The sequence below is a fragment of the Capra hircus genome, chromosome 1 (assembly GCF_001704415.2).
Source record: "Capra hircus breed San Clemente chromosome 1, ASM170441v1, whole genome shotgun sequence".
In the NCBI taxonomy this organism is placed as follows: domain Eukaryota; kingdom Metazoa; phylum Chordata; class Mammalia; order Artiodactyla; family Bovidae; genus Capra; species Capra hircus.
Window position 1 is genome coordinate 69,103,676 of NC_030808.1, and position 27,618 is coordinate 69,131,293.

Consider the following 27,618-nt stretch of genomic DNA (forward strand, 5'->3'; position numbering starts at 1 on the left):
ACTCAAACTGGCCTAAAAGTAAAATCTAAAGACTTCAGGTATGGTCTGATCAGAGTACCAGCTCCATTTTCCCATGATTCTCTCAGTTTTGCCCTCTCTGTGTCAGTTCAGCAAAACCAAAGCAGTTCAAGACCTCATACCTCAACCCTGCTCTCCAGAACTCTCTCCTCCCACAAGTCTCCTACCAACATTTAAGCTTTATTCTAATTGTATCCACTTAGGCCATGCGCTCACTAAGTCAATCACTGTGGCATGGGGGCATGGGATTCCACTGAAAGGCTTGGGCCAACCAAGGCCTACACTTGAAGCTGAGGGTCGGGGAGTTGGATCAATCCCATTCAAAATGCTTGGTTGCTTCATAATGGAAGACTAGTGGGATATGCAGGGGAAGAAGCCAGAAATGTCTACTCTATGATAAAAAAAAAAATTACCTTGGGTAGGGACTTCTCTGGTGGTTCAGTGGTGAAGAATCTGCCTTCCAATGCAGGGGATGGAGGTTTGACTGGTCGGGGAATTGAAATCCCACATACCACAGTGAAACTAAGCTGGCGCCCCACAGCTACTGAGCCCACGTGCTCTAGAGCCTGCGTTCCACAAGAGAAGCCCACAGACTTCTCTAAATAAGGACCCAGTGCAGCCAAATGTTTATTTTTAAATTACCTTGGGTAATCCAACTGCGCCTAATGACCAGATGTTAATCAATTTGGTTTACCACATGTCAGGTTTGCTATTAAAAGTGAAACGTAACCGCCATTTGCATCGCCCCAAGTCCCAAACACAAGGAAGGACACCATCTATTAAAGACACTTTATTTGTCATATTTTATAGTTAACAGTCAAGAACAAATAATAATAATAATAAAAAATAACTTGCACAGAGACAGGACATTAGACATAACCAAGGATACTGTTAACATTAAAGAAAGACTGTGCTCGAGGTGACTGCCCCCATTCTTGGCTGTGTGTATGTTGGTGGCCGCTGCTGAGCCTCTGAGGGAAGGCTGATGCTTTGGTGAAGTACCTCTGGAATCTGTATCACAAGGCTCGAGGGACATTTCCAGTCCAGGCCTTCTAGTTGACATTAAGAAGGTCCTGCATTGCCAGTAACTGCTCCTCAAAAACTAAGAGACATGTCTTTTTCTGTCCCCTGGGTGTGAGGCCAGGTCACAAACTCCCAGCAGGGAAATAAAATCCCTATATTTGAGGAACAGAAGTAGTATCTCTGTTTTAACTTGCCAGAGAATGAATTTGAGCACCTTGAAGGATGGTATCTCCTCCCATTGCCTGGGACCTCCATAGCTGGTGTGTAAGAGTCTTCCCAAATTAGGCCACTTATCTGCAGTGTATCAACTCCAAGCAACATTATTCTAGACTCTTGTGGGAGTGAATAATCCTGGGGAACTTCCTTCTAGATAGGAAATGGTTATTGTTGCCCCACCGGGAAGAAAAACTAACCACTTTCCTGACTGGAGCAAATCAACTATCTTGCAAATACTCACAGTATCTATATGCATTTAATTTCACAGGTACTTAGTTAGCAAACAAGCTGTATTCATTGTAAATAGTCACAACTTCCATTCGGAGAGGCTAGATGTTGGATGGAAGAGAAGTACCAAAGGCCAGATCTTCAAGGCTGCTCCCTTCTCCATCAGTCTTTTGAACATTCAAAATAAAAGCTCATATGTTAGGTTGAGGGGCTGTAGATGGATCCAAATTCTTACAAAATTCTAGACAAAATGAGAGAGGGAAGGGAAACTCTTAGAAAAGTATTCCAACAGAAATGGATAAGAAAATTTAGTTTCATAAGTGATTAACATTGTTTTAAATATTATTTGAATAATATTATTCAAATAGCTCTTTATGCACTTTGGCTTATTTGATCTTTATCCTCTGAAGTAGGCTTCATTTAGTGCATTTCACAGATGAGTAAACTAACCCAGAGAAGTCAAATAACCTGTCAGAGATCACACAGCTCAGAGCAGGAAGGGCCAGACTGTAAACCAGGTCTGTCAGATTCTAAATCCCATGCGTACTCAGCCACTAAAGGCCTTTCTTCAGAGGCAATACTTGAAGTAAGCATTCCACCAGTGTGGAGAAAGGGAGGCTTGAAGTGAGTTCAGCGGAAGGTTCACCTCATGTAGGACCAACAGGCATCCATGGGACATCCATTCTCGACTACTGCTGACTAGACCCTGTGTCCAACCCCAGGTGGCCCACTTTGTGCAAATCACCCCTTCATGCACACATGAAACACTTAGAGTCCATGATTAAAGGAAAATCAACCATGAGATTTTAAAATAAAACGATTCAGATTTTCCCAGAATATTCAAAGTGCGTTAAGACTCTCAAAGGATGACCTGCTCACCCGGGCCACCCGCAGAAGCTGAGCTCAAATCTGGGAAGCAGGGATGCTGTGACCCCTTCCCCGGCCCTTCCCTCAACCTCCTAGGTCCTCCTTCTCCTCAGCTTCTTTATTTTTCTTCTCTCCTGGGATGCCTCACCCCTCCTTCTTCCTCTTTCTCCCCACTCTTCCTCTTTTAAACAAGTCATTTTTCTCCTTGCCTCTTCTGTTTCCCCCTCCTCTTCTCCGGCCCCTTCTCCTTTGCCTTCTGTCTTGTCACTCCTTGCAGGAGTCTCCTCTGACAGGCTTTCTCCTTTCAGTATTTCATTCGGTCACACTGAGCAATGCCAGCTACAATTCTCTAACACAAGTCTCAGGAGAACAAGCTATTCACCTTGAAAGTCCTCCGGAGGGAAAGAATATTACCAGCCTCACTTGTTACTTTAGAAATTGACCAGGTTGCCTTGTGGTCTGGGTGGGGAGGAGAGGAGAGATTTGCCTTTATGTGGGCTGGCTGGAAAGGACCCATGTAAACAGAACCATGCTTACATCCAATAGTCCTTCCCAGGCCAGACCTAGGTTGGGTCCTAGGGCCTTCAGCAGCCTAGGAATTATCACAACCACTGGAGTTATAGCCCAAGAAATGTATAATTTAAAGAGACATTAAGGGCATCTGAATTAAGCTTCCCTTTTTACAGCTGAGGAAATAGATGGTGAGAGAAATTAAGTGGTGTGTCTAAAGTCACATAGATGGTCACTGTTAGGGACCCACTGGTGGCTAATTATAATAGCTTCCTGATGAAAAATAAAAAAAGGTCTACGGGGCAGCCAGGGCTGCTGCAGATATAGTAGCCAGGTCCCAAGTCTGCCCTGGGGCATTTCAGTTAACAAAGGCAAATAGAAAGCACACAATACTCACCTAATAGTCCGGTAGGGTGTAGGGGCTTGTGTAGGGGTTCTGTGACTGGCTGTCTCTGGGCAGGTTCACCCTGACCTTAGGGAAGATGCTCCCCTCTGCTCCTAGATTGCTAAAGCCAGTCTCCTTGAGTCTCAGATTGTGTGAGTCCTTCTCAATCAAGGTCTCTTCCTCTACATCCCTGCCTTTGTTCTTTAACCTGTTAATTGGTAACAGAAATTAGGATCTGACAGTGGTGGCAAGTTCCTTGAAGCAAATGTTAATATTCTTTTTTCAATATGTAAATTTTTAAAATAATTTCAAATTTACATGTAAGTTACAAAAAAAAAAAATTACACAAAGCTCCCATACATCTGTCACCCAGAGTTCCCAACTGTTAACATTCCTGAACCATTTAAGAATAAGCCACAGACCTGATGTAATACTTCAGTACTTCATTCAGTGTAGATTCCCTGACTCACCTCATAAGCTCCATGTAAACATCAAAACCAGAATATTATCCTGATCCAACATTACCATCTATTAGTAATTCTGCCTGTCATATTACATTTTGCTAATAATGTTAGTATTTGTCAGTGTGCCTTTGAATTACTTATGGAAATGATAGTAAAAGTTAAAGAAAAAGGATGATTTGTAATACAGTTTTTCATTCAAGCAAAGTCAATTCTATAGAAGCACCTCAATGAAGAAGACGAGTTCCGGCATAAAGGTCTCAAGGAAAAATAGAAGTTTCCCAGGATCTGCTGCGAGCCCTCAAGGACCTCAAATGTAAGCATTCAGTGCCAAGTGGAAGGATTTGAGGCGAGGGAGGCACTTGCCTCCCTGCCAGTTAACTCTGATCGTGACCATTCTTTCCTTCTGGCCCACAGTCACCAACAGTGCTGCTCTCTTAGAGTGGGTGGTAGGGCCAGAGGCATCCGTGAAGGCCACAGCGCGGTCCAAGGGTGACTCTCAGGCCCTGGGGTGTTGTAAAGGACGACCCACTTGCCTGCTGACCCTGATAGCCAGCCTAGCCCACCACAGAGTTCCTCCCTGTGACAACACTCCTGTCTAAGGTGGCTGAGAAGAGGCTCCCTTCCCTTGAGAGTGGGCAAGAAATTCTAATTCTTGGAGGGCTTCGGGAGAAATGAATCCAAGGCTGAGCTAAGAGCAAAACCGGGCTCTGCAGCAGGAAGAGGGAACTGAGAACCAAGACTGTTCCGGGACACAGCTCTATTGCAGCCCCTGAGGGCCCTGGAGACATGGCAGTGAGCCGGTTCTCCGTGGAGGAGGCAGCCTTGCTCCGGAGCTGAATGTCCTGGGCCCCCTCCCCCTGGGAAAGGGAAGGCCATGTTCCCAGTTCCCAGCTTGGCATCCTTGCAATCAAGTCTCTGGGGAAGAGTTAATAACAAAATGGAGTGAAAAGGAATAAAAAAAGAAGAAGAAACAAAATATTTTAGGAATGAAAACTATTTGTCCTCTCACATTACAGTGCAAGAAAACCTATTTGCCAAAATATAAGCTATGAGCCAAATGCTACTTTTAAAAAGTAGCTTTTCATTTTTTTAAATCAGAGTGGCTCCTCCCTTGGCACATCTAGAATGGAATAGATGATAGTATTCCATCCCTGTTAATGGAGGGAACTTTATCTAAATGTAGAATGAATGAATGGACCCTACTTAAGTTTTTAAAAAGGGCACTTAAGGCACCAAACTGAAAAAACACCATGCAGAGATAATGTTTCTACTTAAAACCCAGGAGGCTCAGGTGAGGTGTCCTTGTCCTTGTGTTAGTCACTCTGTCACGTTCAACTCTGTGACCCCATGGACTGTAGCCTACCAGGCTCCTCTGTCCATAGGATTCTCCAAACAAGAATACTGGAGTGGGTTGCCATGACCTTCTCCAGGGGATCTTCCCAACCCAGGGATCAAACCCAGGTCTCCTGCATTGTAGGCATATTCTTCATCATCTGACCACCAGGGATGTTAGGCTATTTGCAGAGAGATTCTGGGAAGGGGTGACTTGATGAAAATTATATTTGACAATATCAATGGAGTTAAATATTGCTAACAAAATATTTTTTGTTTTGGTTTTGGTTTTTCGGGTTTTTTTTTTTTTTTTGAGCAGATAAAGGTTTATTGTAGGGCAAACAAGGAGAATGAGTGGTGCATGCTCAGAAATACCCAAACTACCCAGAGCGTTTTTAATGACCTCAGAAAATGGTTGCTGTGTCACTTTATAGGCTTCCCTGGTGGCTCAGATGGTGAAGAATCTGCCTACAATGCAGGAGACCTGGGTTCAGTCCCAGGCTTGGGAAGATCCCCTGGAGAAGGGAATGGCCACCCACTCCCCTGGACAGAGGAGCCTGGCGGGCTAACAACCCATGGGGTCACAGAGTCAGACACTACTGAGCAACTAACACTGATGTCACTTTATAGTATTAAGCAAAAACAAATCTCAACAAAAAATTTTAAAGCACAAAAGATACAAAATTCATTTTAAACAGTAGCCAAAAACCTAGAAGGATGTATGCCAAAATGTTGGTTGTTTCAGGGTGGTGGGTTTTGTGGGTGATTTTTTTATTCTGCTCTCTTACACATGTTCTATTTTCTTCAGTGACTCATGTGTAGCTTATAGAGTCAGAAGAAAGTTCTGATGATAAAAGGTCAATGGTATTAGAGAGGTCTCGCCTTATTTTCCTTCTGTTGCCTGGGAAAGGCTGGGTGTGTTTGGAAACCAGAGTGTAGTGCTGACGGTGCTGTGACCCAAGAAAGGGACACTTTGTCCCATATACCTCATTGAGACGATGAGTGCAGTCAGCATGCCAAGAATGAGGACGCCAGCAATGGTGCCCACGATCGTGAGGATCAGCTGAAATGCTGAAAGGGAAAAGAGAAGAGTAGGAACAGCTTCCCCCAAGCAGACCGCCCCCCCCAACCCCTCTACTGCACAGGTATGGGAACTCCCAGTGGTTTCTGGCCAAGAACACAATGGGGCTCTGGTCTGTGACCCCCCTTCCAGGGCCAGGATGAGTGGGTGGCTCACTTCCTTTAACCCTATGTCCACTGTCTCCCCCAGCTGTGTCTTCAGAACAAAGAGACAAACTTGCCAGATGGAAGAAGACCATAAACACAACGGAGGCCGTGGTGGCAGGCCTTCCTGGGCTTCGTAGGGAGTGGGATCTCACCTGAGGTCCACTCTACCTCCCTACCTCTGCTGCCTTTGCCTGCCGCCATAGCTGATTTTGCTGATAAACTTAGGGGAACTAGGTTGCAGTTAAATCTGTCACTAACAGAGGAGCCAGGTAAAGGCTGGATGGGATCAGTGAGGGAAGAGTCTGGAGGTTCATTCCCACTCAGTCTCCTCTAGATCTGCTCTGTTTAGAGTTCCTGAGCACTTAAAATGTCGTCCTGATGTGGCATGTCAGTGTAACGTACACAGTGGATTTCAAACACATAGGATGAAAAAAAAATTGTGAAATATCTCTAATAATTCTTACATTGATTGCCTGCTAAAATGATACTATTTTCCATATAGTGAGTGAAATAACATTTCATTAGAAATCAATTTCACCTATTTCTCTTTACTTTTAAAATGTTACGTAGAATTTTTAAAATCTGAAATTAAGTCTGAAGTTCATGTTGTATTTTGATTGGTCAGTGCTGCTCTAGATCTTCCTGCTCCATGACTGCCCTTTATGCCACCTCTAACTAACCAGGATGCATGGGGCCATTGATCATTAAGTCTGGAAAAAAGCCTCAAAGGCCATCTGATCCAAACTTCTCATGTTATAGATGGAGACACTGAAAGCCCAGAAGGAAGAAATGACTTATCAAACCCAGGTTCACAATAAAATACAGCAGAAAAGAAAATCATTTCTCACCACTAACTTTGTGGCTGGCTGGGAAACTAACAGAAATATTTCCTTCACCTTGGGTCATTGATCTTTAGTTCATTATATAAAATTTTAAATATAATATAGTTAGTATTGCCCCAGTCTGGTGAGGGTAGGGCATGGGAGGGAACAAAGCAACTGAATTTACAGCAATATATCCCAAACGTGGAAAAGAGGAAAAAAATTGTTAAAAAACACTAGTAAAACAAAAAGACGATTTGAGTATTTAAATGTCTGGTTTCTAGTTTTGCTCCATTATGAACATAAACATTTTTGGAATATACTGGTCTTTATCCTTTCTAGTAGCAGACAATGAATATTTAATCTAATGCAGGAAATGAATACAATGTTGGGACAAACTTCTTTGGCCTGGGACAAGTCCAGGGGTTCCAGCCCATCTCTTGGGCTAAGTTCCATTGTTTCCCATAGCTGAGAGGCTCTACCTATGACCTAAGGGTGGGCATGGACTGGCCTGACCCAGAAGACAAACTCCAGGCAGATTTTCTTTCTCTTTATGTCAGAGACTTTGGGGGACTGGACAGAATTTTGAATGTGGTCAATGTCTGTTTCTCAGAAGCTTAATAACAAAGCAAGACTTTTGTACTCACAGTCTTCACAGTTGACTCCACTGTAGCCAAACGCACACCTAAAATACAAGAAGGAATAGGAAAGTGTGGGAAAGAACCTTATGAAAGCAGGTCAGAGTTCCCACCCAACCTCCATGTCTCCCACGCATCCTTCGTTCATTGTCTGCTCCCCGTTCTGTCTCCTCTTTCTCTTTTCTTCCTTATGCACCCTGATCTTCCAGCTAAGTACCTTGCATGGCTCTCGGGAAGACTGAGGGGCATACAGTCCTGTGTGGTTCCATTTGCTACCAACCAAATGCTCCATCTTCACAGCACTGGGAGGATTCATCGGTTTGGGGGAAGATGAGTCCCAGAGGCCTAGCACTTAGTGGGACCCCTCAAGCTGTGAGACCACATGGTCACTCTGCTACTTATTTGCTGCCCTGTGAGCAGGGACCTGCCATTAATATTCTCTGAGCTTTAGTTTTATCACTTGAAAATGGGGGAATGAATACATTCCTGAAGTTGTTATTTGAGAAGCATTACCTACTGTAGTTTCCAGCACACAGATAAACGTTCGAAAATTGATGGTGGTGGTGGTGATGCTCTGAACCTTCTGCCAGTGAACCAACTTCCCAAGCTAAACTCGTACATACATTACAAGCTCTGTCCTTTTCACCTAGCCTTAGCTATGAAAAGATGAGAAAGGGGTGATTTCTCTTACGCTTGACAAGTTCTTTGATCATCTTCCTTGTAGCCTGGCAAGCACACGCAGGCAGCACTCTCGTTTCTCACTAGGCATTGCCTCTTGTGCTCTGCGTTGCACGTATCAGAACACGAAGCTTCAAAAGAGAGTGATTTCTGGGTGATTTTCAGAAACAGCCTCTTCAACCCCAAAGTGACACATCGCAGAATATAATTTTTCACATTGCTTTTTCTGGGTGAAACTAGGCGCTCAGTGGCTGTGAAGTGGTACGTGGACCTCCTCACCAGCTCTTACCCAAGGCTCCCTCCAGGCCCATAGAACGAAAGCCAAAATTCACATCCCTCAGACTCTGAAATGCACATGGAGGCTTGAGCAGGAAAGTGTGTACTTTGTGAGAATGCAGAAGGAAAGGGGAAAGAGGTGAGCCATTTGAAGCAGATGAACACTTACCAACACACATAGGCATCTGTGGGTTTGGTCTCGCCAGCCCCTCTTTGCACTCACATAGTAAACCACTGTCACAGTCATTTTGGTCATTTGGTTTTTTACAACCATAGTAATCACACCGATCTTGCGCTGAGAGGCACAAATAATTCAAAGACATACTTAGCAAGACAATATGGATAAGGTAACTTGTGAAAACACCTCGTTCCATTGTGGTCATCACTGCCTTTCAACACATTTTGGGATTCAACCAATGAAAATCCAAGATTCTGAAATTCAGCTCCCCAGTGGGTCTCTTCTGTAAATATTTCTTTATATTATTCAATTAAAATTAATTCAATCCCATGCAGTAGGATTATATTCAAATTCTCTTTTGCACCTAGCTCTTTGCTGGGTTCCAGAAAGGACACAGTAGCTGCATAAGTTTGGGACCCCATCTTTGGAGAGTTACATGTTTGTACCCATAGAAAGTTGCAACCAGAGACTTTAAGTACAACGGGAATTCAGGGGCTCAGATAGCTGAAGATAACATGGGGAAAGTGGAAATTGGGCTAAGTCTTGAAAGAGAGGAAAGATTTAATAGTCCGAGGCAAAGTCTAAGTGCAGTAAACAAGGGATGAAAAGAAGGAAAGGATTGTTGTCTGAGAGTGATGGGACTGTACTTGGGCAGGGGAGAGGCAGTGAGGTGAGGTGGAAGAAAACAGAATTCTTGGCTCTGCAGTTGATGGTCTGGAGGCTTTTGTTCAATCATTTGATTTTTGGTGGGTTCAAGGTGTCTTCCACCTGTGAAATGGGGCTAATACAAGTGTCTACTATAGGAGACTCAACAGATAATCATCCCTTTGTCCATTCATTGGTATAGCAGGGTTAGAAGGCTAGGTTAAGGCCACTGACTTTTATCCTACAAGTCTGAGAATCCATTGTAGATTCTGAGCAGAAGCATGGCCATGAGAAAATAATCTTTTAAGAATGTTAGTCTAGAAACAGACTGGAAGGCATTAGGGACAAAAAGATGAATCTGAGAATAGATGAGGGGGAGAGAATAGGAGCAGGTAGAAGATATGTGGTTACTCTCTTCCAAACATCCAAGCCTGTAACTAACCTTCCTTTATCACCTGCTGTTTGAAAATGCCTCTAAATAAAAACTCAGGGAAAGAGATTTTACAACTGTTGACACAGAAGACAGACTCTGTCTTTGCAGCTGAAATGAGAGAGCGGCAAAAGGTGTTTTTCTCTAAAAGTTTTGAGCACTCCCTTCCACGTGCTGGGCAGTTCGTGCTCCTGTGGCCATCTCCAGCTGGCATCATTTGAGAATCTGTTAATGTATCTGAGAGCACATGCCTGGTCTCAGAGTGGAGAGATGCTGAGGGGAGTTGTCAAAAAGAGCAGTTCTTAGAGCTGAAGCCGAATGGTTTCAAGTTGACCAGGCTCAGAGCTAAGGCAGTTCAAGTAGAGCCAAATGAGAGAACTGCAAAGGGAATCCTAACTTTATCTTGAAGAACGCACTGGATATTTTCATTTGATGACCATTAAGAGTGGTCCATCCCCAAGCTGATCGGGACTCTCAACTTCCTCACACTTGATAGAAATCTCATCTAGCCAAAAGTAGGGTGTACAGTAAGGTTTTGTCTTGCCCTGCTGACATTTTCATCTTCCAGGCGGGTATAGCTATTCTGACTACATGAATTGCTACTCTGGACCAAATTCTGACCCCCAAGGAGAAATTTATTGGCAGGTAGAAGTGACTGGTTCCTTGGAAGACAAGGACCAAGTGATAGCCGGAAACAGGAGTATGACTTGGAGAGAGTAAATATTGAAATGTTCAGAAAGACTAAGATATAGTTCCATGATATGAGACTCTGGAAGATGAAAACAGTTCAGGAAAGTAAGAAGCTTTGAAAATGTAATCCTAACTGTGCAGCTGCAAATGACCCCCAATGAGCTATAAAAAAACAAAAGTGGGAGAAGGCCAGGTAATTTAAAGAAACTGGCATGGTTTGCACAGGAAATTCTCAGAGGAGAGACATAAACAAAATATAAAAAGAAAGTCCTGAAACCAAAGGTGGAAAATTAGAAGTATGACAGTCCAGAGCCCCAAATGAGTTCAGGCTTATTACAAGCAAAACCCAAAACAAGGACAACAAAAATCCAATTACAAAGAGCAAAGGGTTAAAAATAAGAAATGAGCAAATAAAGAGTGTGTGTGTTTCCCATGTCACAGGGGCTCATGGAAAGGCCAGGCCTGGTTGGTGTGTTTATAAAACAGCAAAAGTGAACTGTTACAGCTCTCCCATGGGCATGTACATCTGCCTAAAGGGGAACTGTGTAACTAAAACTTTCTATAAGCATTTGGAAAGCTGTAACTTGGTATAGAGCTCTCCTGCTTCCTCCTTTCTTCATCTTTCCCAGTGCAGAGGCTATTTACCCAAGGCTACCTTTGAGGAAGAGGAAGAAACTAGTCAGTGTGATGACTTAGGGGATGGTTATAAGTGAGCAGAAGTCAAGTGACTGGGGAAAGGGAGGGAGGAAGAAAGGACAGGTTCAAAGAAAACTCAGAGATGTCTGTGGATTCAATTATCCAGTTCTTCTGGCCCCCTTCACAAGGAAAGTAAAACATTTACTTCTATTTATTTATAATAGAAAATGTAGATAGGTCTTCAGGTAAATGTTGAATATAATTATTTAATACTTACGGTCATATCCTGAAAAGTTACTTGAGGCGCTATTAGTCGCTTTTCTAATGGTATCTGATATGGATGTCTCAGTTTCCTTTGTACTTTCTGTAAAAATGTTTACTACTGCTACGTCAACACCCTGGTTACCAGCACGCATTTCAGATCTTGCTGAAGCGGATGGGCTAAAAATGAAATGAATCCATCACTTGATGAATTGAACTAAAGCATCACCAAATTGGTCTTCAGACCTTCCAGACTCTCAAATCTCCCAGAGTTAGTCCCAACCCACTGTTTTATATCCACAGTTGAGGCTCAAAGAGGGAGGCCTGGGGTTGCTATAAGATGGCCATTTATAGACTTAGAGATCTCTATTCAATATGCATTCAGAGGAAATCTAGGACTATAGTAGGGCCCTATTGGAAGACACTTAGAAAAATTGTGGACAATCATTTCTAGGTGCCTGGATCGAACCAGAAGTAGAATCAGTGACATGTGAAACAGTAAGCTGCCGTTTTCTGCAGAAAATCAAGAGTAGATCTCCTGATGAGCTGTAAAATCTCAGATTTGTGCCTTGAGAGAGACAAAGGGGTATGTATTCCTTTCTGCACACAGAGAGAGCAGTAATCAACCATACTGAGTATGGATCATTCCCAGAAAGGGCCCAGAAAGCCAGCAGGCAGCTTCAAAGTGTGTGTGTGTGACTAGGCCTGGGCACACCTGACCCAGAGAACTGATCCCAAGAAAGGAGGGGCCGTGGGAAGCATCAGATGTGCATGCGTGCTAAGTTGCTTCAGTTGTGTCCAACTCTTTGCAATCCTATGTACCATAGCCCACCAGGCTCCTCTGTCCATGGGATTCTCCAGGCAAGAATTTTGGAGTGGGTTGCCATTCCCTTCTTCAGGGGAATCTTTCCAACCCAGGGATGGAAACAGCATCTCTTTAGGTCTCCTGCATTGGCCAGGTGGGTTCTTTACCACTAGCACCACTTGGGAAGCCCGGGAAGCATCAGAATGTAATACCAAATCACATCACCTTGCTGCAAGACATCATAAGGGTCTTTCCCTCTCTCTAACTAGCACTACAGTTTGGGGTCCTGAGATCGGCTGTGCCAAGTTCTAATTCTTTCATTTATCCAAAAAAAAATCAAGTGATACAACTACTGAGAGAGAAAAAAAAAGAGGACTTTAAAACACTTCTTCCCTCTCTGACTTGTGGCCATGTTTTTTTAAGACTCAGGATATATTTTTGCAGTCCTATTGTTTTCCCATACTCCATTCTGACTTTTGAATAAATATAGAAGTTTGAAAACACAGCCAACCCTACTTAGATAATGTTTGCAGCTATATGGGTTCTGTGGAACAATCCAGAAATTCCAAAACATGAACCAAATTCTGTTTTTAGGAATGATCACCTCAAAAAAAGGAGTCCAAATAGCAAAGTGGGCTTTAGAATCTTAAAGTTTCATGATTTGTTCATGGTAGAACTCAGAGGTAACAGAGGAAGGTACCAGGCAGTGAGAAAGGGGTACCTGGTAGTTGAAAGATGACCAGAGATCTATGGTATAATTTTGCAGTGGGGCTAGGAAAGAAATGCCATCCGTAATTCATTCATCATCTGAAGAAACTACTAGCATACAGTTCAGGAGGCAAGACATTACTCATGGAAGAGTTCAAGGAAAGGATGGAGTGGCCGTGTACTCAAGTGACAAAAAGTTGTCGTATACAGAACCAGGGGAGAAGGCAATGGCAACCCACTCTGGTACTCTTGCCTGGAAACTCCCATGGATGGAGGAGCCTGGCGGGCTGCAGTCCATGGGGTCACTAAGAGTCGGATACGACTGAGCGACTTCACTTTCACTTTTCACTTTCATGCATTGGAAAAGGAAATGGCAACCCACTCCAGTGTTCTTGCCTGGAGAATCCCAGGGACAGGGGAGCCTGGTAGGCTGCCGTCTATGGAATTGCACAGAGTTGGGCACGACTGAAGTGACTTAGCAGCAGCAGCAGCAGCATACAGAACCAGGGCGCTAGCCTCCAAGTTAAGAACCCAGAGATCTAGACCCAGGGGAGCCACCATCTTCTGTGGCCCAAGACCAGTCCTAACTTCCCTCAGCCCGAGTGTCCTCCTCTGTCCAAAGAGAGATTGGAGTATAGGAGGAATTCTGGGGATCCTTCCAATTCCAACATTCAGGCAGTAAATAAAGAGCTTGGGGATTCCAAGGAGAGAGCACTGGTCTGGAGCCTAAGAAATGCCCTCTGAAGTGAGACTGAGGTCCATCAGCCCGCCACTGCCCACAAGCTGAGGGAGTTGCTCCTCTTAGGACACTGAGTTCACAGGTAAGGTGTTGTCACCAAACTCCCCTGGGTCCCTTTCTGTAACACCCTAAAAATGGAAGGAGTGCCACAGTTTCAGGGAACCACTCCCCACCAAATGACTCCATGGGGCCAGCTCTCCATCACACTTGCAGGGTCCCCTATTCTGGAAGGCAAACAGACGGGGACTAATACATGTTGAAACTGACTACATGCCAGGTACTTTGCACAGGGAAGCTTTCCAACAGTATCTCATTTGCTCTCCACAGGGTTCTGGGAAAGTTGATCAGAGTAAACCAGATATACAGATTAGGTAACAAAAGTCCATAGAGGTTAAAACACGCACCCAGTAACATAGCAATAAGATGCCAAGGCTGGGATTCAAGAAGAGGTTTGCCTACTACCTACTACTGTCATACCTCACTGTTCCTGCTTTTATCCAGTCATCCCGATGCATGAACTCCCTGTTGTCCCCTAAACCAAGCTGAACACGCTTCAGTGATGTGTAGCCTTCAGTATTGTCTGCTGTGTCTCCAGCTTCCAGCCACTGTGTTGGGGCCCAGCCTCTCTGCCTGCTGCCTGTACCGTGCCTCCCATTAGACTGCCTCCTGGCTACCAGTCACACGTGCCCCTTGCTCATCACCAAGATCAAAACTCACTACTTTTAGGGGGGCTTCTCTTAATTCATCTTTCTCCACAAAGGATTTGACAAAGTTTATGAAGATAGATGTGATAATAAAACCACAGAAATATAAATACATTAGAGCTGGTTGTTCTGCACGATTCTGTTTACCTTAGAGAGTTCTTTCCTCAGCCCGCAGCACTTGTGTATCAATGTGCTTCAGAGAAGGCCAAGATGGAATCACTAATTTCTTAAGAATCCTCTACCTCTTTGGGTTTCCAAACAGCACACAGCCCTGGTCACTACATGCTGATACGCTCACTGCGTGCCTGTTCTTACTGTAGAAAGAGCTCACGACAGGCCCTTCAGTGACCAGTCGTGTGACTTGGGTCTTCCTATCTGCCTCATTTCCCCCTTTGAAGGAAGAGATGGCCATGAACCATTCATTCTCCTCCAGGCCCCCTGGGATGCACATTCCAGGGAATAGCCAGGTGTGGTTTGTAGCCAAGGGATCAAACAGAACAAACAGATTCAGGTGATGTCCTGGACCATGTGAGCAAGTTGCTAAGTAGCCAATCACAGGGAACATCTTGCTATCCCCAGGCTACACTCTGCCCACCCAGGCCAGGGTCAATGTGCATCTGAGTCAGGGCCCTTTGTGGTCCTCAGACTAACCACCTCTTCTTGACTTGTGACTGGCCACCCTAGGACTTCAGCGCCATATGGGGAACGCTGAGGAGACTAAAAGTTAGGGAACACAGCCTGCTTCCAAAGTACTCTGTGGGTCCACAGCAAACTTACCTTACTTTATCAATTACAGTCTGTCCGTAATCAGAATCGTTAAAGGTATCTCTAAACTGTGGAGAAGAAGAACAGATTTAATAACAACTACAGCAAGGGGGAAAAGTAATAATATATCTAGATTTTTAACAGAAACCCATTTCTAAATTCACTTATGTAACACAGCAAATTTATTCTTTACATGCACTCTAACACCTTTCAGTAATTTCTGCTCTAAAATAGGATAATTCTGGTATAAGTCCGAGCTACCCAGGAAAAAGATGGAAGCCTGAAGCACTCAGTCAAATCAATACTCTTAAATATAGCGTGACTGACTTGTTTTCTCTTTTCAAAGTCATGTGAAGTTTTGCATCTTTGTTAGACTTACCTATAGGCATACTTCATACACTCATCAGTTTACCCAAGGAAGACTTAAATGCTTCCCTTCCCAAGGCATTATGCCAGAGACATAGATTACCAAGATGGGCGGACCCAGTCTATGATCAAGTTACACCATGTAACCTCAGATTACACCGTGAAGCTGACAGAGGTAAGGGCCAGAGATAATACAATCTTCCATGGAAGTTCAAAGAAACGCTCTTCCAGTCTCAGAGCCCAAGACAGGGCTTCATAAAGGAAACGGGCCGTAAAGCATTTCAGTAGGTGGCACGGGTCCAGGGAGTAGACAGAAGAAGGAATAGCTCACACCAATGCTTGGAAGCAGTGTGGCTCAGAAGGGTCAAGTTTCTCCATTTGTCAGCGTTTGCAAAATTTAACTTCTCTGAACCTCACTTTCTCACTGGGAAATTTGAGACAGCAGTAATTCCCACCGACTAGGGCTCTAATGTGTAGAAAATGCGATGGAATACATGATACATAGATTTGTGAGCTGGAAGGGGCTCCAGCACTGGTAGATCTTATTAGGCCTGGGTTGTGTTCTAACAGCAGACAATTCTAGATACCTGTAAACAAGTGGCCAGAGATGAAGCTGGGACCTCTGGCAGGGGTGAGGTGGAGGTAGGCTGGAGGTCCCAGCTAGAAGGTAAGTTAATTGATGCCAAGAATGGGTTCATTTTCTCCTTCTTATGATACCACCATACCTGCCTATCCCCAGCTCCCATCCCATAGCACTCAGCATAGGGCCATCTCCAGGAAACACTCAACAAACACAAGCTGACTGATGATTGAAGAAATTAAATGTGAAATCATAATCTTGGACATGTCTTCCTCTCTTTGGACCTCAGTCTTGATATTTATTACATGAATGTTGAACTGGGTTGGTGCAACTTTTTATAATTCAAGAATTTTATTGTTTTTCCCCACACTTTAAAAGATCATAGCAACCAGTGTAATTTTAAGAGATATTAAAACATTTCTCTTATTCTAGTCAAATTCAAATAAATTTGATACTCTAGTTAAGGCTGAGCAGCCTTGTATCCAGAATATGTCTCTATTCCTTTCAATTCTTTTAAATATCAGAAAGAGCTAGTATTTCTGTAAACCATCAGAGCACCGGGAGTCTATGTAGGATCAAGTTCACTGGATGGCCTCCAAGGTTCTATCCAGCTCCACTGTTGACCATTGGCCATTTAAATTTCTTAATTTCAAAAAAAAAAAAAGATTGCAAAATTAGCATCTGGCATAGGAAAAAGGATTTCCTTTTCTTTTTTCCTTCTTCCAGGTCATCCTTCGAGGATTTGAGGATATACACTTACTGATCTGAAAGGCCAAAAGGCTGGGCATGGGGGCAGGAATTATGTAAACAGGCCTGCCAGGCCCCCACTGCACAACAGAGCCAGCAGGGGAGAAGCAGCAGCCCTGAGGGTCAGGCAGGTCTGGGTTCAAATTCCTCATCCTCAGTCATCAGCTGGGTGACCTTCGGTCAGTTTACTTAGCCTTCCTGATCCTTGACTACCTACCTCACCTGCTAAACAGTACCATAGTGCCATCTTCCCCATGTGGCCACTTTGCGAATTAGAAATATACATAAAATGCCAGGTACAGTATAACAGGGAAACTTCAAATCCCTATGCAGCCTGTCTACTTGGGTCTAGCTAGGGACAAAATAGACCCTGAGAGGCTTCTCAGGGCCTGAGCTGGCACTGCCCCGGCTACATGATCTGCTAAGAGGACATTAAAGAAAGTAAACTGTCTTTCTTTTCCTATCTCCAGGAGTTGCAAAGGAGTTCTGGTGTATCCCTTTCAGATTAAAAGTTTCTTGGGTATTATAAAGTGCTCTGTCCCCTCCCTGGCACCTCTGGGACCATCAGGATCTGACTGAACAAGTCACTAAACTAGTCTCTGAAGACCAGGGGCCTAGATCTGTAGCAGGAAAAGGCTTCTGGACACTCATATACCCAAATCATGTTGGGAAATGCAGTGGCCGCAGTGGTCAGTGCTCAGTAAAGCCACAGGAGACAACTGAAGGATTTCCTAGAAATGGAAACGCTGGTGTTGCTTATCCTCAATGTGCCAGATATCATCTGAGCAGGAAATTGGAATGTAGATCCAGGGTAAGAAGCTAAGCCACGGCCAGCAGGCCACTCATGCACAAGAGGTAAGGCAAAGGGGCTCAGGCAAGCCTGGGATACAGCAGACACAGCTTTTATCACAGCAGTGCCAGGCACAGCTGTTTGGTCATGAGCACGTGCTCTCCCTGGACTATCTGTAAGATCATTTGGATAAGATCTTTTCATGTTTTAACAATCCTAATAACAAAACTGTTTTATAATTATGTAATTTCAAATGCAAACACACTGTCATAGAGTAACACGTTAATTTTTTTTTAAGTTGTACAAAATGCTTTATTGGTTTCTTTAAAAGCACAAAAACCATAAAGCATGGTAGCTTCTACTTTAGAGCCTCTAATCTAATCAAGTTTCATTTGAACACTGAGAAGACAAGATTAAGAGTTAAAGTGTCATGCCAAAAGCACACACAACTAATAAAAAACACAAAACTCTGACAAACCTCACATTCATTCTCATGCCATACTCCAAGGACCTTGGACATCTTTTGATTTTTGACTTAAGAGAGGTGTTTTTATCCTCTTTGCGTAATTTTTAATCTGTCGCTAGATGCTGTTATTCCGTACTTCGTGGTCCATTTTCATGGCCACCGTGCTTCCTGGGCCCCATTAAGACATTAGTTTTTTAAAGTCTTTCTCCACCTAGCGCTCTGAGATATATTTCCAACCTAATATTTTTCCCTTCAAAACTAAATTTTGAGAAACACGGGCTGGACACCCTCTCTGAGACCTTCCAGACCTTCCTGACATATGTGGTTCCAGAACAGAGATCTCCATCTCCTGCATGTTGACAGACTCACTCACAGTAATCAACATGAAATGAAACTGTTGTTCATTTTGACATTTTTGACAACGGGATAAAGAAGTAATGTTTATTAATTCAGATGGAGTTCCTCTTCCGGACATTAAAGAAGCCAGACGAGTTTAGAAATGTATGCAAATGTATGAAGGAAAAAATACAATTTTTCAACTCTTTTCTCTTCAATTCTATGGAAATAATTTATTTTAAAACAGCATTACATTTATCTGCCCACTTAATCAGCCTCTGTAAGAAAGAGTATGGCATGGCTAGAAGTGGCTTTTGAAGGCCCTCGGCCATGCCAGGTATTACCTCTGGTTGCGGGATCACAGGGAGGCCCCCGGGTCCTAGAGGAAGAGCCCAGGCAACCAGGAAGCAGTGGCACTGGGAATTTGGAACAGCTACTGTTTGCAGACCAATAAGGGTACATTTCACTGTTTGAAACACTGGGATAGCTGGACCAGCCTGTACCACCCAAATGCTGGTCTATACAAGTCAGTGTTAGAATAAAGAATATTTATAGAGGAAGGATGTTTGGAAAATACTTACAAATGTAGTAACTTGAGTGTATAAATTCTGATACGCCTCAGAGGTTTTATTTTCAAATTCAGGTGTGTACGACATTTTGACCTTAATTGTACCAGGGAATATCTTTCCTGAAATTCAAGCAGAATCTTTCTGTGATATTCAATGTAAAGGAGGTCCATTTTGCTTAAAGCATAGATTATTTTTAAATTCTAAACATATGATACTACAGTAATTCTGGAAATATGAAAAACATTACCCCAAACCCAACCTAACCTATCACAATTATTCTCATTTTGGTATATTTCTCCCAGCTCTTTTGTGTGTGTATATGTCTAGTTTGTATTATTATAATTGCAAGTTTATATCATGAGTCTTCTTTACTTACTATTAATAGTAAACATTTTTCCAAATCATTACTCAGTCTTCATAATTATTATCTTAAATGCTATGTATTCTGTGAAACACATCTTTCCTTCATTGATGCAGTCACTCTTTGTTTTCAATGCTTCTAATTATTCAAAAGTAAAAAAATTTGCACAAATGTCTCAATGCACAAAACTTTTCTATATTTGGGGTCATTCACTTAGAGTGGATCCCCAAAATGAGATTACTCGTGCTAACAACAGGAACAGCCATTTGGCCTTGGGGATATCTCTAATCCCTGTGCCAACATGCATTCATCTCCAGTGCAGTTGGCAAGAAGGGATATTTCTTTTTCATAAAACAGACAAAAACATATAGCTCAGGAAACAGCCTTGGACTTTTATTCCACTGAGATAAAGACACAAACTTTTTTTCTGCTTGGCTGGCCTTTGTCGCCTCCAAATTTTCTTCTCCTTTTGATATTCCAGAAGCTCTTTTTATCGTTAAGTTTTCTATTCCCTTTAGGCCTGAGATGCACATTTCCATTGTTCATCCTTTGTAACTCACCTTTATTGCATTTGAAAGACTTATAGTAATATCCTTCTGAACACAGGCAAAAATATTTATTACGCAGATTAACACACAAAGAACCATCCTTACAGGAATCCTCTTTGCAAGGTGTGCTGGGACCTGAGATACAGTAGAAAGAGATTAAAAATCCACAAGTGACAACAAATTACACCTGGAAATATACTTTTAAATCTTCATGTCTCCCTCCTGGGCACTTTCTATTACTTGGTTGTGTTACGCCATGGCATACCCTTAGAACAGCTAGAAACAAACACATATTTTCTTATGTCTCTAGGAAGATTGTTGCTAAAATTCTAGAGCCAAGCACTTGTCAATAGTAAAGGTCAGAGGTTGGTGAGTAACAGTCTGCTCAGAAAGAGATTCCAGTGTTCTAATTCCAAGGAGTAAGGAAATACTCTGGATTTCACAGACCCTCCGGAACATTGATATCCACTCCTCTAATACTAGGTGGGGTGCTCCAAAATCATTTTAGAGAAAGCACCACATTTTTTTCGGAAGATATGAATGACTGACTTACAGGGAGGACCAGGCAAAAAACTACCACCCACCCCAAACTGGATTTTATACTCTGGTTAGCATACGTGGTACACAGACCTATGAGGGAAGGGAAGGGAACAAAGTGGGTTAACTCAGTGGAAATTCTAAGAGGAAGTGATGAAGGGCCACTCTACTTTCTGGCTTTCTGAGTGGATGACTGAATGAATGGCGAGGAGAATATGACTATGGTTTCTACACCACTGGCGAGGATTCCTAGATCAGACAGTGTGCAGCATCTTTCCTATCTTTGGAAAACTGACGGGATCCGAGAAGAGAAGTCACCAGTTAGCCAAATGGCGATCTTGGCTAGCCATTTCCCTCTGTCAAATGAGACAATTCTGAGCTTTGATTTCAGAATAGGTTGAATGACTGACAACCTTCAGAGCTGTCTTAAAATTCTTATGGTTCCATAGGTGGAAATCATTGCTTAAAAAAAAAACTACATATAAGGTACAATGTATATAACATGGTCTCTTTTCTATTGAAATATAGTTGATCTACAATGTTAGTTTCAAGTGTACAGTATAGTGAATCAGTATTTTTGCAGATTATACTGCATTATAAGTTATTACAAGATAATAGCTATAATTCCCTGTGGTATATAGTATATCCTTGTTGCTTATCTCTTTTATACATAGTAGTTTGACTCTGTTAATCCCATATTCCTAATTTGTGCCTCTCCCTTTTGGTGGTTCAGAGAGGGCGATGGCACCCTCCAGAGTACTCCAGTACTCTTGCCTGGAAACTCCCATGGACGGAGGGGCCTGGTAGGCTACAGTCCATGGGGTCACGAAGAGTCAGACAAGACTGAGAGACTTCACTTTCACTTTTCACTTTTGTGCATTGGAGAAGGAAATGGCAACCCACTCCAGCGTTCTTGCCTGGAGAATGCCAGGGATGGGGGAGCCTGGTGGGCTGCTGTCTATGGGGTCGCACAGAGTCAGATACGACTGAATTGACTTCGCAGCAGCAGCATGTACTTTTACCCCATTTAAGCTATTTTTCCATAACTATGAGCCTAATTCATTTTTATTAAAAAATAGTACTAGTGAGGAATTATCATATTGGTGGGCATATAAAGTATAGCCATTTCAGAAGACAGGTTGGCAGTTTCTTATAAAACTAAACTTTACTATATGACCCAGCAAGTGCAAGCCTTAGTATTTACTCAATGTAAATGCTAAGTATTCACTTAGTATTTACCAACCTTTTTCCACTCAAAATCCTGCAAATGAATACTTAGAGCAGTTTTACTCATAATTGCCAAAACTTGGAGGCAATCAAGATGTCCTTCAGTAGGTAAGTGAATAAACAAACTTGTACAGCCAGACAATGGAATTTTATTCATGTTCAAGCCTTGAAAATCAACATGGCGGAATCTTAAAAGCATATTACTAAATGAAAGCAGCCTATCTGAAAAGGCTACATACTGTGTGATTCCAACAACATGACATTCTGAAAAAGGCAAACTATGGCAACAAAAGATCAGCAGTTGCCAAGGGTTAGCAGGGAAAGAGGGGTGAATAGGCAGAGTACAGCAGATTGTTAGGAAGGTGAAAGCAGTCTTTATGATGGATACGTATCATTCTACATTTGTCCAAACCTATAGAATATACAACAGTAAACCCTCAGTAAACTGGACTTAGGGTGATTATGATGTGTCAGTGTCGATTCATCAGTTGTCACAAATGTACCCTCTGATGAGGAATGTTGATAATAAGGGAGGCTGTGCAGGTATGGGGGCAGGGAACTATGGGAAATCGCCCTACATTTTTCCCAATTTTGCTGTGAATCTAAAACTTCTGTAAAAGATAAATTCTATCTAAAAAGAATATTTTTAAGAGTAAAAGAAAAAAAAAAAAAAACCAAAACAGGCTACCTGGACATAGGAGGCATAGTGCATACAATATCTCACAAACAACAATAAGGGTCAGCTCTCTAACAGGGTGTTAACCAATATTCTAAGTAAAGTAAATGGCTTCTTAACAAAGCCTTAACCACATTGCAAGGATGATTTGGAATCAGCCTAGGGAAGAAATCAAGTGCAGCACCATTTTGGATATACTGGATAGATAACTCCCAGTGTGGCTTTCTCCTTGGCCATAAAGGACAGACTCGGTAGCATTTCTGTGTGCCAGGAATAAAGTCACAGGATGTTACAGTGGGAAAAGGATTTTGTGGCTATTTAGTTCAATCATCTCTTATTACAGGTGAGTATGTTGAAGCCAAAAGAGAATTGGTTTGGCCCATGCCACACAGTTAGTATAGGGCCAGAACACAAGAAGGCTGCCTTACTCTGACAGAGGGTCTAGGGAAGCAGAAATGGCATAGAAAAGCTCCCTTTCCTGACTACAGGAGAGCTGATTGTGTAGCTGTTCCAAACCTGAAAGAAGATGGGGAAGCAGGTTTCAGTGCACCCTCTGGCTCCATTTCCTTAATCATTTATTTCTTAGATCTACCAAAGATTACTTAGAGGAAGCCAAAAGAAGAATGTATAGGAAGACATCAGCTTGCTCTTTGACCCTGGGCAAGTGGCTGCCCTCACTGAGCCTCAGTCTCCCTAACTGAGATTAACAGGGTTTATCTAGATCCTTTAAACATAGGTTTAAGGACTCTTTTAGACCAGGGGTTGGAAAACTATGACTCATAAGCCAATTCTTGCCAGTCCTCCTCTGTTTTTGTAAACTAAGTTTATCGGTACACAATCAGCACGTTCATGTGTATATTGTCCGTGGCTCAGATGTTAATATGGCTGAGTGGGGTAGTTGTTTAACAGATCTTAATATGACCCACAAAACCTAAACTATTCATTAGTTTGCCTTCACTGGTAAAGTTTACTAACCAAACTTTTTCTATTCTATACCAAACTTTGGGAAAAGCAGCAAGTGTTTCCTGTCTCAATAACTTAGGCCGGAGGTCAACCTTCATCTCTTAGACAGTGTCCCTAAACATCTGTCCTTTGGATCATGACTCTGGTAATGTCACATGTTTTCAATAACATTTGATGAAGAATCAGGGTAGAACCGGCTCCTTTCTTCAGCAGACCGAGAATCTAGTAGTGGGGCTAGAGATCTCATCAGTGCTTATTAGCACCTGACCTCAGGGAAAAGAAACTATTTCTAAAAATCTCCTAGGGAGAGGGAAGCTGCAAAAGTAGCTCTCACAAAGTCCAAGTTTAAAAAATTTTCCACATCTGGCAAGTAGCTTGAGGAGAGAATAGAATGGAACTGCAGGTAATCTTTTAGCATCTCTGCCATCACTATTAGCCTGTGTGACCCAGACTTTTTAATTCCAGGGTTTTATATCCAAGGATACCTTGGGTTTCTTTACACACACTTCCCTTCTCTGGCAGAACACACATACTTACCATCCTTCACAATACTGTGACTCCTTAGTGAGGAGACTTGAGGGACTTGCTCTTACCTGGAGTATGTATGCTAGAAGTAGACGTATTCGAGGCGGTAGCAGGAGTTATACTTACCTGCAGAATTAGGTGTACTCGTAGCAGTGTTAGAAGTTGTACTCTCTGTGGTAGCAGTAGCTGTGTCTGGGCCGGGAGGGGCCGTAGCGTTTGCGGCAGTGGCTGTGTCTGGGCCGGGAGGGGCCGTAGCGTTTGCGGCAGTGGCTGTGTCTGGGCCGGGAGGGGCCGTAGCGTTTGCGGCAGTGGCTGTGTCTGGGCCGGGAGGGGCCGTAGCGTTTGCGGCAGTGGCTGTGTCTGGGCCGGGAGGGGCCGTAGCGTTTGCGGCAGTGGCTGTGTCTGGGCCGGGAGGGGCCGTAGCGTTTGCGGCAGTGGCTGTGTCTGGGCCGGGAGGGGCCGTAGCGTTTGCGGCAGTGGCTGTGTCTGGGCCGGGAGGGGCCGTAGCGTTTGCGGCAGTGGCTGTGTCTGGGCCGGGAGGGGCCGTAGCGTTTGCGGCAGTGGCTGTGTCTGGGCCGGGAGGGGCCGTAGCGTTTGCGGCAGTGGCTGTGTCTGGGCCGGGAGGGGCCGTAGCGTTTGCGGCAGTGGCTGTGTCTGGGCCGGGAGGGGCCGTAGCGTTTGCGGCAGTGGCTGTGTCTGGGCCGGGAGGGGCCGTAGCGTTTGCGGCAGTGGCTGTGTCTGGGCCGGGAGGGGCCGTAGCGTTTGCGGCAGTGGCTGTGTCTGGGCCGGGAGGGGCCGTAGCGTTTGCGGCAGTGGCTGTGTCTGGGCCGGGAGGGGCCGTAGCGTTTGCGGCAGTGGCTGTGTCTGGGCCGGGAGGGGCCGTAGCGTTTGCGGCAGTAGCTGTGTCTCGGCCGGGAGGGGCCGTAGCGTTTGCGGCAGTAGATGTGTTTGTGCCAAGAGGGGCTGTAGTGTCTGTGGCAGGTGGACTTGTGGTGGTAGGAGTTGCAGTAGATGTAGCTGAAGTAGGTGTACTTGTGACGGTAGTAGTATTAACATCTGTGGTTGAAGAGGCACTTGAGGTTGCATTGTCTTGGCCCATGGCTGGAAGAATAAAGACACCAAGTTTCAGAAAACAAAACACTGAACATATAATGGCAGTTGCTATTATTTAATACTAATTAGTACCTAATCCATTTTTTCCTGAAAAATAAATGCAGTGGACTATGTTAAAAATAAAATACATGACTATTTCTTTAAAAAAACTGACATAAATGAAATTCAAAATTGAACAGACAAAACTGGAAAACTGTTACTGGGGAGTTCTCTGGTGGGTGGCCTAATGGTTAGGATTCCAGGCTTTCACTGCCGTGGCCTGGGTTCCATTCTTCATCATGGAACTGAGATCCTACAAGCTGTGCATCATGGCAAAAAAAAAAAAAAAAAGTTACTGAAAAGTACGATGATGGCAGTTGGCCTGTTAGCTCAGCTGGTTAGAAAAATATGAAAGTGAAAGTGAAGTTGCTTAGTCATGTCCGACTCTTTGCGACCCCATGGACTGTAGCCTATCAGGCTCCTCCATCCATGGAATTTTCTAAGCAAGAGTTCTGGAGTGGATTGCCATTTCCTTCTCCATGGGATCTTCTCGACCCAGGAATCAAACCCGAGTCTCCCGCACTGTAGGCAGACGCTTTATCATCTGAGCCACCAGGGAAGCCACTTCTATTAAGCCACAATTATTGTATTAATTGTTATTAATTATAATTTATTACTATAATGTGAAATATAATTATATATTAATATCAACATATCATATTATTATGAGACGTAATACCATTTATGTCTGTAGTTGCAGAACTGTCGATCTGAGTTTAATATTCCTCAGAGTAGTTCTGAGGACAATTGAAAATGCCACCAGGGGACGCTGTTTACCACCTGTAAGTGGCTTCCTTTTTGTCCTTACAGTTCATGGGAATTACCTCAATTTTCCATTACAGGACATATTAGTTGAGGGATGGTAGAGAAGGGGGTATGTTTAAACAATGATGAAAAATACCCCCATTAAGGTATTTAATGTATCAAACTTCTTTCAAGATGTTTTCTAGTGATGTGTACCCAATTCTTAATTCTAGACACAGAAACTTTTTAAAGAGTAAGATGAATAAAGATGATCTTTGCCCTAAGGACTATGGTAATCATCAAAGTCACTTTTTTCCACTCTTAGGAATCCCTGGACACATGAAGTAGTAAACTCTTAGTGATCCCATAATCACTTTTCTAGAACCCTTAATTGTCTCCAAGAGCTCTGAGAATGATGGTCAGTTTAAAAGAAATAATTAAAAGAAAAGTTTTAGTGAGGAAGCTATTCCTAAACCTTTGGATATAGAAAACTGCTGAAGATGCTACCAGATTTCCCCTTGGGTCTGGACACCCCTGGATGGTAGAATCTGGCTCTTCACCTTGAACAAGGCCTGGTTTAACCAGTCAGTCATAGGCAAGTGTCCTTCCAGGAACAAGAGAACGGTTGACCAGCTGGCCATTTTGACTGCTGCTACCCTGCTCCTGCTGCTATGCTCACTTATCAAGGGCTTCCCTGTGCCCAGCTGTGCCTGTGGAACAGATACGAGCATCAGCATTTGACAGGAGTGCCACCAACACTCAGAGGATTAAGGGATTTGCCCAGAGGCAAACGCTAATTCCCAACTATAAGGGGCAGAAAACTTCATGCCACATTCAGGGATTAAACCAGGTCCATGCTCTGTATTCAGAGAAGGCAATGGCACCCCACTCCAGTACTCTTGCCTGGAAAATCCCATGGACGGAGGGGCCTGGTAGGCTGCAGTCCATGGGGTCGCTAAGAGTTGGACACGACTGAGCGACTTCACTTTTACTTTTCACTTTCATGCATTGGAGAAGGAAATGGCAACCCACTCCAGTGTTGTTGCCTGGAGAATCCCAGGGACGGGGGAGCCTGGTGGGCTGCCGTCTATGGGGTCGCACAGAGTCGGATACGACTGAAGTGACTTGGCAGCATGCTCTGTATTAGGACCCAAATGACATTTGGGGGTTAAAGAGAAGGACATTCTAGAGCAATGAGCCCTTGGAACTACTAAATTGCTCTTGTCTGGCCTCAGAACTTTCAAGGCAAATCTCAGGCTCTCTGAACCCCAAATCCTAGTCCAGAAATTTCTTTTCACTACTGTTCTATCTGCCTTCATCACAGACTGAAATGCCTTGTGCCTTTGAGCCCCTAGAAAACTTCATCCACAACACAGTCCACCTAATGGGGCGGTGGGAACTAGTAGCTTAAGCCTGCTGATTCTATCTCAGAGACAACAAATATGATTAAAGGAATGAAAAAAATTTTAAGTGTTTCTTACCTAAGGCTTGAAAAAGAAGGGCAAGAAGAGCGAGGTGAGTGAAGGCTTTCATTTTGGATGTTCTCGCTAGGTAATCCAGGAAGGAAATGATTTGCCTCCAGCTATCTTTCTTTTAAACTCTCTCTCGGGTTCAAAGTCCAGTCATCAACTGACGTCAAACCCAACAGAGGCAATTACTAGTTAGGGTTTGGTCGCATAACGTAGGTCTCTCTTGAGCTTTTATGAACCAGACCTTATGGATTATTATTTCTGTCTCATAGTCCAAAATAACTCAGGACAGTCCATCCAAACGTCCTTGGGAGATTA

General features: G+C 43.5%; 1 protein-coding gene across 1 annotated transcript; it reads right to left on the reverse strand.

Moving 5' to 3' along the window:
- On the reverse strand, positions 794 to 27,383 carry MUC13 (mucin 13, cell surface associated). The gene is made up of 12 exons (XM_005675237.3): positions 27,313 to 27,383; positions 24,062 to 25,036; positions 20,020 to 20,142; positions 19,111 to 19,217; positions 15,257 to 15,312; positions 11,540 to 11,703; positions 8,853 to 8,978; positions 8,421 to 8,538; positions 7,739 to 7,776; positions 6,030 to 6,114; positions 3,260 to 3,455; positions 794 to 1,726 (listed from the first exon to the last, which is right to left on the reverse strand). Exons 1-11 carry the CDS (start codon positions 27,362 to 27,364, stop codon positions 3,260 to 3,262), a joined length of 2,040 nt encoding a protein of 679 aa, XP_005675294.3. The 5' UTR covers positions 27,365 to 27,383; the 3' UTR covers positions 794 to 1,726.

What these genes read in the sequence shown, in the direction of transcription:
- MUC13 (XM_005675237.3), bottom strand. Translation starts at nt 27,364, where the DNA reads ATGAAAGCCTTCACTCACCTCGCTCTTCTTGCCCTTCTTTTTCAAGCC. An exon ending in GTCTTTCAAATGCAATAAAG is followed by an intron (nt 19,218 to 20,019) that starts GTGAGTTACAAA and finishes CTTGAATTTCAG; the next exon opens with GAAAGATATTCCCTGGTACA. An exon ending in ACAGATGCCTATGTGTGTTG is followed by an intron (nt 8,539 to 8,852) that starts GTAAGTGTTCAT and finishes TCTCTTTTGAAG; the next exon opens with CTTCGTGTTCTGATACGTGC.